This window comes from Gekko japonicus, unplaced genomic scaffold (genome assembly GCF_001447785.1).
Source record: "Gekko japonicus isolate JY-2015 unplaced genomic scaffold, Gekko_japonicus_V1.1 scaffold406, whole genome shotgun sequence".
NCBI classification, from domain to species: Eukaryota; Metazoa; Chordata; class Lepidosauria; order Squamata; family Gekkonidae; genus Gekko; species Gekko japonicus.
The window spans coordinates 1,071,402-1,091,909 of NW_015171515.1; the positions used below are offsets into that span (position 1 = coordinate 1,071,402).

Here is a 20,508-nt window from a genome sequence, read left to right on the forward strand (position 1 = left end):
TTCCTGCTCAAAAATAGCCCTAATAACTATAATTATTATAATTATCATATGGCATTGTGTGTAGACAGGAGATTTTAAGATTATCTGGCAGCCAGATCTTCTAGCTCTTTTTCAGGTTATGCACCACTAGGTGGCAAGCTAGACTTGTTTTGAAGGCAAGAGACGTTTCAGAGGTGGTTTGCCATTGCCTGCCTCTGCATTGTAGGCCTGGTATTCCTTAGAGGTCACCCTTCCAAATACTAGCCAAGGCTGACCCTGCTTTATTTCTGAGATCTGACAGGATTTAGCTAGCCTAGGCTACCCAAGTCATGAATAGTTATAACAAATGGGGACCCACGATACATGTTGGGGGGATCCCTTCCCCCACTCAGCTTTAATCCCCCCACTGTCCCTGCTAGCAGCCTGCCAAAACTCCAGGATTAAATTAAAATAAAGCTTCCCCCCCCCAAAAAAAACACCCCAATATCAATGGTAGAGCACCGAGCAGCCATTGGCCTTTGCCACTGAGCCTGCTGTGGCTCCCAACACCACTCCACCCTTGCAGCTGCTGCCAGCAAGCCAGCACAGCTCTTGGCTTCCCTCAGCTGGCCAACCATGGGTCCCACCCCCAAGTTACCCCCAACTCTATGGCAACAGGGATAGGTGAACATGCACAGACAAACATTTAGGTTTTTGGGGATCTAAACCCTCACTCTAACTTTATAATAATTTCAGATTTTTCTGCAAACCTTGAGGGGGGGGGGAGTTTGGAGAAAAAAATCTCCTTTCTCTCAGTGTGGGCCCAATCCATGGATTTATATCCGCAAATCTACCCACACTTAAGGAATAGATATATAGATTATTTCCCATTGTATGGATAATGAAAGCAGAACAAGCCATAATTTATTAATGCGGTTGTGAGCTTTAAGTGGGAGCTTCCACAAACTGCATACTCTTTCCATCCTTAAACTTTTTAAAAGAATTGTCCTAGTTCAGCTGGAATTCAGGACCCATGAACTACTAGGAAGAGTGAAATTCAGGAACATAAAGAAAAAAGGCATAAGAAACAAACTATCCCTGTCTTTAGATGCAACATGTAAGCATGTCTTATGGCTGTATGAAAACAACCTAATTTTCTATCCACAGGAGCACAACAGTTTAACAGGAAAAGGAAATTCCTGAACTCTACCATTCAGTTTTGTTGCAAGTAACCCACAGGATGAAAGTGTTATGTATTTCTTAAAATCTGACCACTTTGTTCTAGCCTGTTTTTGAAAACACAAGGATGGATTCGCACAACCGTACATTTCATGTCACCACTGCAACTATCATGCAATAGTCGTCTACTAAGGTCATTAATGTTCCACAATAAGGAGTTCCACATTCTTTCCTATAGTCTGGGAATCTCCAAGGGCACTTGGAACATCCTACTGTAACAGATGAAATTTGGGCAAACCGTGTGCACACTGAAATGCCACAGATCCTGCTCACAGCCTGTTCAAATAAATGAATGCTAACCATAAATTTGGGAAGGATGGGAAGCTTTCTCACAACCTGCTTATTAATATCAGTTTCATGAACTGGCCATGTGGGACCACCCAAACTGAGTGTGTTGAAAATACTGCACCAGCTTTGGGCCCCATACTGCTTTAAATAAAAAAATAAATCTGACCCCTTAATCCTTTGATCCTTCTAGGATAACTAGAATGAAAAAAAACAAGACTGAGTCCAAATAAATGAGTAGTTTAAAGAAACAATGGCAACCAACAAAAAATGCCTACCATGTTCCAGATAAGAAGGCGTACCTTCCGAAGGATCAAGCCTTCGAGCCCTCCGCCCGTGTTTGGAGTTGTTGTGTACAAACATGTTATCTGACACTGCCAAGACATGACCATCCACGTTGACTGTTGTAGATACCACAACCTACGAGCAGAACAACAATACAAGGAAAGACTTTAATACAATTTTAAAACAAAATAGGTGCAGAGTGTAATAAACTCAGAACCTTAAATAACAGCTGGAAGCTGCAGAAAATTGCACTGCTATTTCGCATAATAACTAGTGCTTAGATTGTACGACTCTAACAAGAGGTGCTATTGATGAGTGGGTCTTTGGCATTATAAGCTTTTGATGTCATTTTAAGTCAAATTGCACAGTTTGTAGCTGTATGGCAAAACGTGCACCGTTAACCATCATTTTAACAAGGAAAGCTTTATCAACTTTTTTTAAAAAAAGAATGGGCTGTATTTTACCCAACATCATCCTCTAGTATGCATACCAGAGTAGATAAAGTGGTTGTCATTGCAAATGAGAACTGATCCAAAAAGAATATAAAAGCAGAAGTGTAAAGTTAGGATGAGAGCAGCCACATGCATCACACTTGTTACAGCTATAGCTTCCGGAGGTGTTTACACATCTGCAAAATTCTCCAGAACAGGGTTCAGTCATTGTAAGTAGGGTATTTTCTTTGACAAATAATCAAGTCTGAATTCATGTACTTTGTGAATGTTAACTATTGAATTCACACACTTTATGAACGTTAAACAACTGAAAATGGAGATCAGTTTTTGCTGCAATTTGTAGGATCCATGGAATTACACATTTACAGAATCTAACAAATTCACAAATATGGATTGCAAATGAACAACTTCTCAGCTGACGAATTCTTCAACAAATTTCAAACACATGTCAGATTTGCAACCAGATACATGAAACAAGTGTAACTGAAACAGCTTCTTTTATGTAAGCAACAGTGGGGTACTTTAAAAAGATTTTATAATAATAAAATGAAGATGCTAACTGTGTGAGAGAGAGATGCAGCTGTTAGAAAACATCTAATGATACGGTTGCTCCTTCAACAATTCAAGCTTATGGTTAGTGACTATAAATCTCATTACCTGGAAAGCCCAATTCTATCCTTGTCTTTACTTGAGTTCCAGTGACATCCTACGTGAGGTAAATGAGGCAAAATTGGGATAGCTTTGGCCTTGTTGACCCTAAATACAAGGAAAAACTTCTGGCTAGTCTGAAGCTGCGCTATTATCAGGCGCTCAACCCTCCCCCTCCCCCAGTCTCTTCTCTAAGGAATTTACCAGAATAATATTTAGTGAAGGCTTGTTGCCAATAGAATATTTAATGGAGAATCAGCTCCTTCCTGAATTAGTATAAACTCATAGTCTACAACAGGATTCCCCAATATGGTGCCTCCCATTGCTTCCCTGGTCTCTGCTGAGCTTCCCCCAATGGATGGGGTCACCGTAGATCAGGGCTTGTTATTGGCTCCTGCCACTGGAGGATCAGGAGAACTGGTAAGCACCCAGGCTTATGTTCCAATCCTCCTTCGTGTTTTCCCTCTTTTTAATTCCCCTTCCTTTTCTCCCCCCCCCAAACCCTGGCTTTCCTTTATTTCTTTATATTCTCCAATCTGTTTCTCTCTCTCACACACACACTATGGGCTTTCCTTCATTTCCTTTTATTCCCCTTCTGTGATTCACTTGCAAAGGAAGGAGGGTGGTATAATGTTTGACTCTGCAGTGGGGTTCCCAGCCTCCAGGTGGGACCTGGGGATCTCCTGCTTTTACAATTGATCTCCAGCGGGCAGAGATCAGCTCCCCTGGAGAAAATGGGTGCTTGGAAGGGTAGACTCTATGGCATCATACCATGTTGAGGCCCCTCCCCAAACCCCACTCTCTCCCAGATCCACCCCCAATGTCTCCAGGTATTTTCCAACCCAGACCTGGCAACCATACTCTGCAGCTATTTTGGGCTGGTGGTCACCACCCCATTTCAAAATTCCAGAGGTACCCAAAGGCTCAAAATGATTGGGGACCCCTGATCTACAGGTACCTTCTATCTGATGCATGCTCCTGCATTCTGTTTGTGGCACACTGTGACCAGAGTTGTTCAGTTTGCTATGGAGTGGAAGGGGTTGTAGGTGGATAGGCCTGCCTTTGAGCAGCAAAGATCTAGTTGACCTGGATTTCCTACTCAAAAGTTTCAAGGAAGAGCATCTGTAAATCCAGCAGACCAATTGCAGTTGTGGTTTTAAACATTCATAATCATCGGCACCTTTATTTTCTTTTAACTCTATAATTCTATGAGGTTAAAATGATGCTGATGCTATATAATAATGCTTCCAGTATTGTTTTCCTCATGATAAAACTCCAGCAAAGTGCTATATATCTATATCTATCTATCTATCTATCTATCTATCTATCTATCATCTATCTATCACTATATGTATGTGTGTGTGTGTGTGTGTGTGTGTATGGATTATATGTATCAGTATAAAATTTCCCAAATTCATTTCTATTCACTTCTATTTTGTATGCAAATATTTTATAGGCAGCAAGACAACACAATAGAGTACCAGGCATTTCCAATAATGTTATATTGGGGGGAAAGTGATGACTCTCATGCTCCATTGTGATCTCTCATTGCCTTGCCTAAATGTGAAAAAAGAGATCAAAAAGGACACAGAAGCACTGAGAACAGGGTTGCCAGCCTCCAGGTGGGGCCTGGGGATCTCCCGCTTTTACAACTGATCTCCAGCTGACAGAGATCAGCTCTCCTGGAGAAAATGGCTGCTTTGAAGGGTGGACTCTATGGCATTGTACCATGCTGAGGCTCCTCCCCTACCCAAACCCCACCCTCTCCTGGATCCACCCTCAAAGTCTCCAGGTATTTTCCAACCCAGACCTGGCAACCCTAACTGAGAAACAACGACTAGTTTGATCAAAAGAGTGTGTGTATTCAGCAAGAAACTTAATAGCAGAGCTATCAAAAGTGCCTAGAGGCCATTTAAATGTAAAAAATACAGTACAGATTTTAAAAAGTGCTAAACTCCTATTGTATCATGAGTAGCCATGTTTTCCGAAGGGTGCTCCAGAAATCTGGCTACACATATCCATACTTAACGATTACCGTTCATATTCCTGCTCTTAACATTCATACTAACAAAATTCTGTCTCACTGTCACTCACATTGGTCCTGAGCATTCTGCCTAGTCATAAGCCTCTTCCCTATGAATAGACTCTGCCTTCCAAAACTTTGGCTAAAACAATAAGAAGAAATGACCTACACTTCTCCTTATATTAAACAAGGAAGGAGGATTAAAAATTGAAACCCACTGAGATATGTTTATTCATGCGACCTCTTACAACCAAATATAATAATTGTCTGTTAATTGCAGTTTCAGCTCCCACCTCATGCTTCAACATGTGAAACAGCAATCAGCCAGCTCCTGTTTAATCCACCTATTATGTTGACTAATTAACTTTGCTCGACAGTTTATTTCTTCCTCCATTATCAGCCCCTGTCAGCCGCAAGCACAGTGCCGCAAAGGGGGACCTCGGCCCCTTTGATTGATCACCGATAGATTGACATGCAGATTAATTTAATTAGAATCACCTCACTTGAGAAATGAAAGACAATGGCAAGGGGGCTAATAGATCTGCTCTTATAATGAGGCAACCCTCCAGAGCCAAGGCAGAGGATTTCTGATTTATTTTGCTGAATTCCCCAGTTGCTCTGAAAGGCTCTTGCTTTAATTGTTCTTGGTATTGAGAGGCTTTAGCCTCTGAAGAGGTGAAATGCTTTACAAGGATTGGCAAACATTGCTTCAAGTCTCTGAGGAAGCTGCCTACCCTCTCAAAGTTGTATGAACAGGGAGTTTTGCTAGCAACATTTCCCTTATATTGCTTGTACTGGGTAAAAGGAGGGGGGAATCAAAACTCTCCAAATAATGCCTGATTAACAACATTATTTAAAATAGGTTTTGCCAGATATTGACAGAAACACTGCTTAATTAACCACTTTGGGCCACACTATTTCCCCCAGAACCACCAGACTCCATGAGGTCTTCAAGGATTGCCTCTGTCCATAAAAGCCTACCTACGATTTGAGATTAGCTGCTAGTGTCCTGCCTTGAGTGTCCAGGCTAACAGAGTAGGCTAGGTTGCCAACTTCCACATGGCACCTGGAGATCTCCCACTACTACAATAGACCTCCAGAAGACCAAGATCAGTTTGCCTTGAGAAAATGGCTGCTTTGTAGGATGGACTGGGTGGCATTATACCCTGCTCAGGTCCCTCTCCTGCCCAAACCATGCCCTCCCCAGGCTCCACCCCCAAAATCTCCAGGTATTTCCTAAACCAGAGCTGGCAGCTCTAGAGTTAGCTTGCGAGACAGGGCTGATGTAGCTCCTCTGTCCACCCTATGTAGGGTTGCTAATCCTCTCAGGTTCTCTGCCGTCTATCAGAACCAGCCTCAATCTCCCAGGAACTTCTGAAAGCAAACTGAAATTTTAACAGCATATTTTAAGGAGATATGTCTTTGACCTCCTCAGGTCGTTGCTGCCCTGCCCCATCACCACCATTTCTCACTCCCTGTCCACCTCCCAGATCTGGAGAACCCAATTATCCTTTCTCACAGCTGCAAAAGGGCCAGTGGGAGCTTGTCCAAGATGGGCATCCCCTCCCAGGAATCCTCAAGCCCCACACTCCCTCCTTCCTTTTTGCCCCCTTCAGTCCTGGAGCAGGCAAGGGTCTTCCAAGCAAATGACACAAAAATTGCAGGGAACTTAGTCCTGCCTATCCACTGAAGACTTCCCCCAAAGTTTCTTTCTTTAAAAAAAAATAAGTACATTTTATTGGGTTTTTAGGGTATACAGAAATGGGGAAGGGGAAGGAAAAGGAAAAAAAATACGTCTTCTGCATATAAATCTTTTCTACTTATCATTTCACATTACAAAGAGATAAATCGTGAGATTTTGAAAGTTCATAAATGCTTCTTGATATTGTAATATTGAGAAGTTAATATCTTTGTATTTCTTTCTTATCCAGTCATAAAAAGGAGTCCATAGTCTGATGAAATCTTCTTCCATTTGCCCTTTTAACATCTAAGTAAGACCTCCCCCAAAGTTGCAAGTGAATTGGATCAAGTTATCCCCATATTTAAAACTCACTGTGACATGAGCCAATGACATTCCTCAGATTGTTTCTAGACATCAATTATTTTATGTTCAGTTATTCATGTATTGAGAATAATTACATACATTGCTATGTATTCATGTGCAAGGCTGTTCTACAAAAATGTAAACAAAAATTGCAAACACATTTCCTAAGTCTGCTAATAAAAAGAACAAGTAAAGTCAGAGAGTAGTGGCATCATAGAAAAGTAGGACAGCAAATGACAGCATTAGCAGCGATAATTAAAATGTATCAAAAGATCAGATTACCCACCTCTAAGCATCTCCCAAAAGGCCTGGGAGGCAAGGAGTGAGAGAGCCTGGGTAACAATTGTTGCCACTCTCCAGGTGAGGGCTAGAGAGCACTCAAAATTACAACTGCTCTTCAGGTAGCACAGATCAGTCCCTCTGGAGAAAACAGTGGACTCTGTCATTATACCCTGCTGAGGTCGCCACAGCAAATTGACACTGTTTGCCCAAAGCCAGCGCACTCTCCCAGAGCCTCTTTCTAGATCCCGTTTTATTTATTTCCACAACGGGCCTTATTTCTAGTGTTGGAATAATACAGGAGGATATAGTTCAGTTCAGGTTTGCTTCAGGGACAGTGCAGAGGGAATTCAGATCTGCTTCATGGAGAGAGCAATGATAGCTCAGGTCTGGCTCAGGAAAAGAGCAGACAGAGTAAAGGGTGGCTCTTCTTGGTAGTGTGACAGAGTGGGTTGACCGGGGGGAAAGGTGTGGCTGAAGTGCGGCTTTTTTGAGCTGCATCAAAATAGATGCGCAGCGGCGGGGTCAGACAGAACTCCCGAACCGACGCACAGTTGCTCCCCGGCACGGTCAGATGGCGGGGGGGGGCACAGATCAGTGAGTGAGGCAGCCCGCTGCGCATCTGCATGCTAGCGCAGTTTGGCCGGGGGCCTCGCATTGCTGCTGAAGACGGGCGTGCCAGCGATCCCACGGCCGCCCCTGCTGCAGATTTTCAGGTAAGTAGTAGTGTTTTGTCTTCGGCCGGAAGAGACCGATCGGGGATGGGTGCATGCCGCTTCCCAGATGTTGCGGTGTGATCGCGCTGGCTTGCTGCGCCCCCAATCTGTCCCTCTCGTGGATCAAAGCCTCCCATGTGACTGGGGCCTCTGTCTCTGGTAATGAGCAGACCTTATACCATTTAGTCTGACTCTTGGGAAAGGGCAGGCTGGTGTGGGTAGAATCCTGTGTGAGAAAGAGGATCCAACCTAGTGGCTAGTCAGTAAAATCCTGTTTGTGCCTGAAGAAATTGTGACTACTGTCTGAAACCATAAGTAGTTTAAATGTATGTGCCTCAGCCAGGTTTCTCCTCTGGCTATCTAGAGTCCTGTGCTGCTGATCTGTTTTTTGAGACCAACTTGTAAATAAATAAATCTGGGTTTTTTATATATAATTTCTGCCTCGGTGATTTCCATATTCTACTTTGTTAATTCAGACCCCTTAAGCAAGAGGCTTCTATTACCAACACACTTGCAACCACAAAACTTACTTCACTGCAACAAGCCCAAAGCCTATACTAGGGGTGCGTGTTTGGTATAAACTGAACCGAATATTGGTATTTTTCAGGTATTTATTCAACCAAATGCAAATTAGACAATCTGATTTGGCTACTGATATTCAGCTTTTATTCGAGCCAACTATATCGTTGAGTCATGTCACTGCCACTGTGCGGCTTAGAGAGGCATGTGGTGGCAGCGGTGCAACTCTGCAAGTGAAGGCATTTTTAAATTACTTCCCTTCACTCCCCAAGTTGCACCACAGTGTCAGCATGCCACCATGAGTGAAGGGAGAAGACATTTAACTTCCCTTCACTCGTGGGGGCATGCCTTGGCATCAGCGTGACTCTATTAATGAAAGGAGAAGGCATTTCTTCCCTTCCCTCATAGAGGCATGCCTCTGCAAGTGAAAGGAGAAGGCACGCCTCCATGAGTGAAGGGTGAAGGCATCTTCAAATGCCAAATAAATTCGGGTTTCCCAATTATTTACCCGAATCTCAATATCATACCGATATTGGGCATGCACTGGGAATATCAGGAAATACCAATACCATTGGACCTGAATCCAAAAAAAGCCTATTTATATTTTTTTTCATGCACACCCCTAGCCTATACACTTGCTCCCTTTAGAACACCTGGTAACTGAAGGGTAGGTTTAGAATTTAGAACAAACCTAGTTTACCAAAAATCATAAGATGCTGTGTGGGTCCCCTCATTTGGCAGAAAAGGCCTGTCAACCCCCCCCCCCAAAAAACCCCACCTATCTTGAATCCAAGTTCTGAAACCATACTGGGAACTCAATCAAAAATACCAATATGAATATCCTTCCCAAATTCCAAATGAGAAAAATTCCATTTTTTCCAGAGTATATCACACATGGAAATACATGGCACATTATACCTTGAGTGTAGTAGTACAGAGGATCAAGCAGCCAAAAGGCAGAAAGTCTGCACATACATACATGAAGCTGCCTTGTACTGAATTATATCCAGTGTACTCAGACTGGCAACAGTTCTCCATGGTATTTGGCACAAAAGTATTTCACATCATCCACTGCTAGATAATTTAAATGGAGATGCTAATGACTGAACCTTCTGCATGCAAGTCGATGCTCTGCCACTGAGCCACAGCCCCTCTCCTCCAATCACATGTTAAGTTGTACATCTCTTTTACCTCAACACCAGTGAAACAGAAAGGTTTCAGCTTCCTTTGGAAAGGCTGCATTGATACATTTGTCCACAATGCATTTTATACAAGATAGATTCAGGTGAGAAGCCATGATGGTCTGAAGCAGTACAATGACGTTTGAGTCCAGTGGCACCTTTAAGACCAACAAGGTTTAATTCAAGGTATAAGCTTTTATGTGCAATCTGAAGAAGTGTGCCTTGCACATGAAAGTGTATACCTTGAATTAAACCTTGTTGGTCTTAAAGGTGCCACTGGACTCAAACTTTGTCCTCATATTATGTCTTATTTACCTACAACTACATAATATGTATCGAATATTGGATTTCCTTCAATAGAACAGTTTTCATTGATATCTAATACATAGAATATCATAATAGTCCAAGAAACCATACTGAGGTTTTTCATTCACCACAGTGGTTCTACACACATTCTGTTTATGACTCCAACAGGGATTACAGCATGAATCCAGAAAACATTCAGCAATTTTTATTTCTGTCTTGCAAGAAGACATGTACATGTGAATTACAGTGAGTTATCTAATATACATAACACTATAGAACATAAAACACGGTCTACTTCTAAATGGTGCTACAAAGCCTAATCGAATTGCGAATGTTTTTAAAGATAGCCAGTGCTCGTCTCGGAACAAAAGTTGTAACTGTAAGTGTGATTAATGAACATGATTCAACTTATGTATGTACGCTATGATTTACAAATGTATTGTTTGCTCTTTAATAAAGTTTATAAAATTAAAAAAAATTAAAGTGAGTTAGGTTAGTATCATGGCAGAAAACCATGATTTATAATCTATGAAATAAGGCTTTCTTCATTTTCTTATTGAAGCCAATTATAAATAGCAAATTAAGGAAGGACTGGAAATTTTGACTGGAATAAGATAACCAAGGAAACCATCCCATCTTACTTTGATGTATAACGACAATATGCTAATTACAATTAACTGAGAATGCTAATGCTGTGACACTTAGGTGGCTCCCAGAGCATTGTCAGCATGGGAATGCCCCCCAGAACAGGTGCAAATAATAGCACCACTACCAGCCTGTGATTCTTTGAAAACAAACACCAGAAAGTGATTTTTAATTTTTCCATATTCATGTTGTAAAACAAAATGCTGGCTTCAGATATAGCCCCTGCATAAGGAGCGTGTTTGAAGGTCCATGGCAACCAAAGACTAAGAGCTGGCTTGTCAAGAGAAGCATGATTAAAAAAAAAAAATCAAAAGGAGACTTACTATACCAGCATCTTTCCTTTCCCTGGCTGTAGTGGCTCAAGACTCCAGAGCTGTGGCCCCACAGAACACTCCAGGGTTTACCCCATGACATTCTCATTCGTGACACGAGGCCACATACAGGATTTCCCAGATGGGAGAGTCTCCCACTAACGTCCACCACAATATATAAATAGGGTTCCAAGCTCCAGGTCAGGAAAGACCTGGAGATTTTGGGGGGTGTAGCCTGTGAAGGGTGTGGTTTGGGCAGGGGGGGGGACCTCAGCAAGGTATAATGCCATAGAGTCCACCTTCCAGAGCAGCCATTTTCTCCTGGTAAACTGATCCCTGCCACCTGGAGTAATAGCAGATCTCCAGTCACCAGCAAAGGAATAAATATTTTGAGGACAGAAACGCTTTAAAAGTTCAAAATGATGTTCTATTGATTTTAGAAAATATTAAAGTTATACTTAATGAAAATTACTAAAACATAATTTCAAAATGTTCTGTAACTTACAGCGTAATCCGGGGAGGGGGGCAAAATTGGCACAGGGAGCTGACTGACCTCCAAGTTACACCAGCATAAGGCACATTTACATTGATGCAGGGTATGAGCACTGCACAGCTACATTCCATCAGAGTGACAGTGCAAACCCGTGTTGGCATAATGTGGTCATTCCAGGGGCCATGGCAACAATTAGGTGGCTCCCAAAGCATTGTCAGCATAGGAATGCTCCCCAGAACAGGTGCAAAGTTGCACTAGCAAAAATGGCAGCCAGTGGCAGCCATGATAGATCCAAATTCACTCCCTCCCACACACAACTACTGCTATGCACATAGGAACCCAAGCAGCTCAGGATGCTGACATAGTGCACACCCAATAAGCACCCCCCATGCTGGCTCCACCCTTCCTTGGCACCCAATCACAGATCCCCCACCCTACAAATGGTTTCAGGAGGTTGCCCCACAACTCCAGAGGTAGGGCACAAAGTATGGAATGCTGTATGACAGCTCCCTGATGTGCAGATTTAAAGCAAGCACACACACACCTTGGTAGCAGGTAAAACAGAGACAAGGCACCTAGCACCGTTGGGCGAGCACTTGGGGGGAATAAACCTCAGGGAGAGCAAAGTCCATACTCTTTAGCTGATCTCTCACAGATTTAGGTCCACATAGGAACACCAGGCCCTCTGCCACGATCCCATATGGCAGCCACGTATGAACAGGTAAGCAAGGCTCCCATCCCCCAACCCCCATACTTCCCTGGGGCAGTGAGCCACACTGGACACGGTGTCTCCCCCTCCCAAACCCAGAAACCATTCTTCATGTTTGAGATTTTGGTGTCTGTTGGGGATTCTGGGAGGAGGGGATGTCTGAAGGGTGCTGCAAAAGCAACCTGAACCTGGAGGACACAACAGGGGCAGTAGCCACAGAAGCAGACATGATGGGTGGAAGAGAAAGGCAAGGGGTCAGGCCACTGTCACCCCAATCACAGCCACAGACTGCACAGGCACAGGCCCCAATCACTTTGTGGAAGCAGGTGGGGTCACAGGGCATCCTGGAACGACAGGGATCTAGAAGTGGTGACAATTACAGTATATGTGGCTTCTTCTCGGGGGGGGGGCTGATGAGGGCTATGTGGGTGCAGTCAGGTCCCCCTCCTTGGTGCGGAAGTGCACATGCTCCTGAAGGTGCTCCTGCATGGCATCCAGAAAGCTGTGCAGGTAGTGGCTGGCTGAGGACACCTTGAGGACCTCTGCCATGGCTAGGAACCTCAGAGATAGCAACATCTTCTTCAAGACGGGGATGGCACGGGGAGCGGGAGCTTGGCCCTGGAGGGCTGGCCTAAGCTTCTTGCACAGGGCCTGGATGGTAGCTCTGTCGAGGTGAAACTGATCAAAGCATGTGCTGTCTGACCGAGAGTGCTGATGCGATCTCCGTACAGGCAAGACACAGCACCTCCTCTGCTTTCGCTGTGCCACCCAGAGATATAGCTCTAGTAGCCAGTGAATGTGGCAAACCCAGCCTGCAGCTGGCTGGGCCCTGCAGGAAAAGGGGACAAAGTTCACAAAGGTGAAGGGCAGCCAGGGCCACAGTCATCCATGCAGCCACTGCCCTTGGCCCCCTCCTGTCTGGTGATAGTCACGATGGAAGCATTGGTGGCAGGGCAGGAAGATGAGATCAGCGTCTTCCCACATTGGGTCTGCCTGCCTCCACATTCCCCTGTGTGTTGGTGGCATGGCTGCTGCAACATCTGGGGGTGGAAAGACCACTGCCAGCCTAACTGGATTGGGGCTAAGAAGGCACTGCTTTATAGGTTGGTGGTAGAGCATGCAAACATTGCACTTGCCACTGCCAGGAACCGCTGTGCCACCTCCAGGCACCATGCCTTCTGGTGCATGGCAGCTGAATTAATGTCTGGTCAGAGACATGCTGTCTGGACGGAGATGTCCACTCTGAAGCACTGGAACAATTCCTTTGGTCCCGCTCAGAAGTGTGCTTGGGCCTTCATGACCAAAGCAGCGTTCCCTCTAAGCTGAGTTTCTGTGAGCCAGCTCACAGTATTTTAGCCTCTGGCTCACACAGTTTTGGATTAGCTCAGGAAGGAGGGATCCAGAGCCAACTGATTTTTGCAGCAGCCAAATCACCTGCTCACAACTTGAATGCCAGCAGCTTGCAAAGTAGAATTTTTGCTCACAGGACTCCAGAGCTTAGAGGGAACATTGGACCAAAGGTATCTTTTATGAGTGGGCAAGAGGAGCAGAGGCCGTCATACAGGCAATGATCCCCCTGTGATGGTGGGTGGCATTATCTTCTACCAACCAGCGGTGTCTTCACTGATTTCCCCATGCTCGTAGGTGACTCGCAGGGTGGGGATTCTTCTTTCTTTCTTTCTTTCTTTCTTTCTTTCTTTCCTTCCTTCCTTCCTTCCTTCCTTTTTCTTTCTTTCTTTCTTTCTTTCTTTCTTTCTTTCTTTCTTTCTTTCTTGATTTATATACCACTCTCCCACCGCATGGGCGGTTTACAACAGTTTATAAATACATTTCAATGAAGACAATAAATATATACACTCAAGTTAAAAGTTTAAAACAATAAAACAGCAATAATTAAATCTGACCAGATGGCGTTTGAGCATTATAAGTCCTTTCCCAAAGGGGAGGAGATGGGGAGGCCAGGCTTGATGGTGAACCGTTGCTGTCCTCTACCATGGGCCTGGAGGAACATCTCAGTCTTACAGGCCCCGTGGAACTGTTTTAGGTCCTGCAGGGCACAGGTGTCATTAGGCAGATAGTTCTACCAGGCTGGTGCCAAGGCTGAGAAAGCCCTGGGTCTGGTCAAGGACAGCCAGATGTCCTTTGGGTCAGGGCTCTTCAGGAGGCTCTTATCTCCAGGGCATAATGGGTTTTTTTGGGGGGGTGTACTGGGAGAGGTGGTCCTGTAGATATACTGGTGATATACTGGTGATGCTGTAGAGGAGATGCTGTTGAGTGGCCATCCTCCAAGGTCACTGAGGTGGGCCAAGGATGCAGTAGCAGCCAGAGCAGCCATGGACTGATTCTCACCTCCATGGAAGAGGAGGATCTCTGCCACTGTCATGCCTCATCTCCACAACTGGGGTACTCCTATGACACTCCCATGACCTCATACCAAGGGACATATGTGTAGCCAGGAGGAAATGGAACTGAGCAGCAGGAAGGAGGATGAAAGCAGTCAGTCTTCTAGGATGACAGCTGAGGGAGGTGAGGCAACACCAGGGGGGGGGCGCAGGGTGCAATGGCACCAGCACCCATCTGGGAGCTCCTGTGGACTGACTGCTGTGTTCTCCCTCTGTGCCTAGATCCCTATTCCCTGACATCTGGTGCTGAGCTCTGAGAAACAGCAGGAGACAGAGCTGCTAGAAGGGTGAGTGTTTTTTATTTGCTTTCAGCTGTGGTGATTTAGCTGAGGGTACTGTGTGGGAGGACTGTGTTTGGGAATGTGTGAGTGAGTTTTAAGTAGTTGTAGAGTCCTGGCTGCTTGAGAAAGGGTGATTGTTTGACTGTAATTGGATTGCCTGGGTGTAATTTGAATAGCTGCTGGACCCACCCTCTGCTGAGTGAGGCTTCTATTTAAGGCTGCACCTCGCCAGAGGCATGAGCCTCTGGCAAGAGCCAAAGGGCTCTGTAAGAAGCCCAAGAAGGATCAGAAAGCCAGGGCCCTAGTCTCCTTGTGTTCCCAGTAAGGTAAGTAAAATTCTACAAGGAGAACCACATAAATACAAATGGTTTTAAAAGGGGGGTTACATATAATTATTTTTGTAAAAAGCAATTTTTATTTATTTTATTTTACTTATATCCTGCCCTCCCTGCATGGCAGGCTCAGGGCGGGTTACATCAGATTTAATTAAAATACAGTATATTAAATACCAAGGAATTGGTAAAAATACAATTAAAACACTAATAAATTAAAATTATATCCTTCAGCTGGTGCAGTTGTCTCTGGTAAGCAGTTCTGACCCACTGAGGGGAGACCCAGAAAGGAGGGAGGGACGTCCATTATGAAGGCAGAATGCCAGCAGGGGGTTGGGGACTATCCAGTGTTTTCCACGGAGTGTCACATGTATGACTATCTGCCCACTGGACAGAAGTCTTGGGTGTGTGCCTGGTGCAAGGAGCTCCTGGTTCTCAGGGAACGAGTTTACACACTTGAGGCCAAGGTGGCTGACCTGGAGAAGCAGAAACAGTCAGACGCATGGAGAAGACTCTTGGGGACTTGTTAGATACGTTCCACTCTGAAAATAGCAGCCCTACCACTGTCAGGGAGCATGAGGGCCAAGAGGAAACAGGGCACCGTACTGAGGATAAGGGGAATGTGCCCTCAGAAGGGACCTCTTCTTCACCTGGTGAACAGGTATCCTTTCGCACCAAGGCACCATCCCTGGGCAGGGAGGGAGGGGGGCTCTTGGTAGTTGGTGATTAGATCCTTAGGCAGGTAGACAGCTGGGTGGCAAACTTGTGTACTGACCGTATGGTGCATAGGTAGCATACATTACGCATGTTCTAGATAGGCTGGTAGACAGTGCTGGGGTACATGTTGGCACCAATGGTGTGAGAAAATGCAGTCATGAGTTCCTGGAGGAAAATTTTAGGCTGCTAAGCAGGAGACTCAGGGCCAGGACCTCCAAGGTAGCCTTCTCAGAAGTGCTACCTGTTCCACGTGCAGGGACAGAGAGACAGGCACAGATCAGGAGTCTCAATGCATGGATGAGATGATGGTATAGGGGGGAAGGGTTCAAGTTTCTTAAGCACTGGAATGCTTTCTGGAACAAGAGGGAGCTGTACAAAACAGACCGTCTCCACTTGTCCCAAGAAGGAACCAGGCTGCTGGCGCTTAAAATCAAAAAGGTGGCAGAGCAGTTTTTAAACTGAATATTGCGGGAAAGCTGACAGGAGATGAAAAGTCTCTGGTTCAGGGTGGCTCATCTCAAAGGGATGAAGGGGTAGCTGTTACATTTCTACAAGGAAATGCATTAGAATTGTCCACTGAGACTGTGGCTAACAATATGGACTGCCTGGCAAGGTCTCGAGGCAGCAAGAGGAAGGTTGCGGGCTTAACATGCATGGGAAATTATAGATGTTTATGTACAAATGCTAGAAGTGTCCGAGGTAAAATCGGGGAGTTGGAATGCTTGATGTTGGGGGGGAAATAGACATTGTGTGCTACAGAGGAAGAGTAAGGCTCCTGTGGCCCATGTCCTTCTGCCAGTGACGAATGCTTGATTTGGCCCCCTCAACTCTGTCTATCATGCCAAGCCTGCCTAGCAACAACGCCAGGACAGAAAGCTGCAGCAGAAACACACCACCATGGCAACTCCCACCAACACTGATGTAGCACCAACCATTCAGCCATGTAACTTTCCCCTTAAGGGGGTGACTAGTGGTGCCACTGTTGCATTGCACAACAGAGGATTGCTCTGCCTGGATAGATTTTTTAAATGACAGTGCTCCTAGCAATGCATGAAAAAGGAAATAAATTTAGTTACCACTGTAATTCCACTAGTATTAGTAACTTACTGTCTCTAACTACAACAGCAGCAATATTGGGCACTGATTCCCACCCATTCAGCTTGAAAACACTTTCTGAGTTAAGTAACAGCATCTTACTACAAAAATATCGTACCAGGGTAGCTCTTTTATAATCCACTGGAGAACTATAAATGGAATCTCCCACAGAAACTGTTTCCAGGATCAGGCAGTATGTTTTTTAAGATGGGTTTGGTGTGGAGGGGGTCTGTTTCAGGAAGCACTTATTCATAATGCCCCTGGAGGACAATCAGACACACACTACTGCTTAAAATAAAAAGTAATCATAAAGTGATATCTATAACATATTTAATATACAGTAATGTAAATATTGATACTCTGTGACTATGTAAAATATTTAATATGTAGTGAATATCTTTTTAAACAGCTCTCTCATTCCATTTATTCTAAAATAGTGCTCTAAAAGAACTTCTCAGGAGTAAGTGGATTCTCACAAAAAGACAACGCATTCCAATTATTGAATGAGTGGGATGTGTTTGTATCAAGGCACACATAAAACTAATTTATAGAGGAAACAAGTCTTATTTTGCTTCTTCTCAAATATGAAAACAGGAGGTATAGAGTAGGCAGAGGCACAACTTTAAAAGAACAGGCATGCCACAGTTTAAAAATTGATTAATGAGGTGCTGACAAACTCACGTAAACATGAGGACAGTCATGCCTGCCAAATTTCAAACCTATCCAAATGTTGTGAAGAAAACACATTTTTTAATTTGAGACAGGGAAACTTAGAAAATGATTTTCAAGTTAAGCAGCAATCCTTCCATTAATTCTTAATTTAAGTCTTCTATTCAGCATTAGAAAGTGGTAAACTGCTAACTAAAAAGGTTAAAATATCTTTAAAGTGTATCTTAAATTTGATACCATTTCCAAAGCAGTATATATACATCTTTCTGTTCATTGCAAATAGCTCAGTTGCAAACATTCTGGAAACTAAACAAACAAAACAAAACTGGAAGTTAGAAAGTCAAGCTGTTTATCTAGGTTGAGCATGGTGCATCACCTAATATTTCAAGATTAAGAATCACATTACTCCTGAGTTTTAACCACAGTCCATTAAGTTCTGCTAGCCAATTAATTTACAGCATCTTCTCGGTATTTCACTAATCTCTATTTTAGTGGAAGTAAATTTATGTTTTTGTTTATCCCTCTAAACACCATGTGCAAACAACTATGGGTAAAAACCTGAACTGCAATAACAATGTTAAACTAGTCTCTGAGCAATAGCAGAGTGCACAACAAAGATTTGTTTTCCATGGGATGAAGTATCATTTCACCACAGGCAAGTGGCAAGAAGTCTGAGAGTGAAGTCATGTATGACACAGACGACAACAGCTAAGCCCACCCATAAGGAACTGAACTTCTGCCCCCTTACATCCACAATTTTTGGGCTAGAGTCATATAGAGAGCTCTGTGAGTGCTGACAGAGTCAGGGAGTTTAGCCACTCCTATCCTGATTTTTCCTTCTCATTTTCCTTTCCCAATCAAAATAAATATATATATTGTTAACTGCCAGACCTATTTTATTTCCTACTAGGCATAAGGCCCGTTGTGGAAATAAATAAATACAATGAGCTGTAGAGAGAGGCTCTGGGAGAGTTCCAAGGCCTTGGGCACTCAGCATCAATGTGCTCTGGTGACCTCAGCAGGGTATAATGACACAGAGTCCACCATTTTCTCCAGAGGAACTGATCTCTGCTAACTGAACAGCAGTTGTAATTTTCAGTGATCTCCACCCCTCACCTGGAGATTGGCAACAATTGTTATCCAGGAAGAAAGGGCTGGTTTGGAGGGTGGAGTCTTTGGCATTGTGCCTGTCTGAGGTCCCACCCCTACTCAAACCTCACCCTCTCTAGGCTCCACCCTTCAAATCTCCAGGAATTTCCCAACCTGGAGTTGACAATCCTGTCTCCTTCCCAGCCAAGCATCAACCTGTCATTATCTGCCTCTCTGATTTCAGCTTTGCATCTCCTCCCCCCTCCCTCCTGGAGATCAGTTGTAATTCTGACTGATTTCCACCCCTCTCCTGAGATTGGCAACAGTGGTTCCCCCGGAGGGAATGGCTGGGTGGGAGGGTGGAGTCTATGGCACTGTACCTGTCTGAGATCCCACCCCTCCTCAAACCTCACCCTATCCAGGTTCCATCCCTCAAATCTCCAGGAATGTCCCACCTGGAGTTGGCAACCCTATTTCCTTCCCAGCCAGTCATCAACCTACCTTTATTTCCCCCTCTCTCTTCAGCTTTCCATTTCCCAAAAGCATTACCATATGAAAATCAGCTTATATCTTGGGGGAGTTGTACACTGGCAGCATGCAGGTAAGCATAAACTGTTGCTTTGACAGGCTTCGGGCCTGGCGGTTCACGCTAGATTGCCCTGGTTTGTGAGAGCATATCTTGGAGGATGTTCTGATCGAATTTAAGCATGAAGCAACAGAAGCAGAATCTGAAGGAACTGATGGGAGATCCTTAAGAACTCTGTGTCAAAAATTACAGATTCTATGGGATGAGATAGGGTTGCCAAATCAGAAATCCTTACCGGCGGGGGAGCGTCCTGTTGCTCCGGGAGCCGGCCGGGGATGTGCGTGCGTGCGCGCGCTGCCAGAGCGTCACCGGAAGTGACGTCACACGCTGGGGCGGGGCCACGCCATTTGAGGGGAAAACAAAGATAACTGCTTTGGAAGGTGGGCTGTATGGGTTTCCTTCCTTTGACTGAACCAAGCTTGGTTGCCTACCGTGGCAAAACAGGATGCAGTTTACAACTCAGCTGTTTGCCTCCCACCCTCGTCCCGTGGGGTATCTCACTCCTTAAGTTTGCTGCCACCACTCACAGAATCATCACTGCCTTTTTAGAGGGACACTGAGATCCCTCTGGCTGAATCTCCCTATTTGGAGATTGAATCCCCAATCTTTGGGGGATCCCTGGAAAGTTGGCAACCGAAGGGTCTGGTATTTCCTTGCTTCCCTGGGCTACCTGCTCCCTTTGGTATTGTGCAGAGCAGGGGAGACTACATGGTCAGAGCACAACACAGATTATTAGCCCAAAGTAAACAATTTATTTAACTATTTGCACAGTTATGGCGCGCGCACACACTCTAGGAGTAAGTACACACTATGAACCAACAGAACATAAATCAACAGGGGTTAAATGCAATCCTCTTCCCCTACACACAATACCCTTTACACTGGAGGTTGTAGGCTCACCTGTACTTCACCCTCTCTCCCTTGCCCAAGACAGCAGGGAAACTTCCATTCATTCCCCAGTCCAGTCGACTGTGGAGTGGCTGAATTTCTGCTGCCTCCCAGGGACGAAGACTGCCTCCTCCTTGAATGGGCTGCGGTCTATATTGATGCTGCCCCACCCGTTGGGACAGTCCCTGTTTTCCCACACATTTTGGCCTTTGGGCAGGTGGGAATAGGGCTGCCAGGTGGGGGTGGGGGGCGGGTAACCCCCCGCTTCGGAGGCCCGATTTCCGCCGCCACGGAATCGGGCCCTGGGGGGGACTCCGCCCCCTGAAGCGCAGCATGGCTACGTCACCAGAGGTGAC

General features: G+C 44.8%; 1 protein-coding gene across 1 annotated transcript in view; it reads right to left on the reverse strand.

Annotated features, from left to right (window-relative positions):
- Positions 1–20,508, reverse strand: part of LOC107117282 (transcription factor COE1-like) — a 103,139-nt gene that overhangs the window by 68,768 nt on the left and 13,863 nt on the right. The window contains exon 2 of the mRNA XM_015419377.1: positions 1,785–1,902. Coding sequence (XP_015274863.1) covers positions 1,785–1,902 — 118 coding nt within the window. The remainder of the gene's footprint in view (positions 1–1,784; positions 1,903–20,508) is intronic.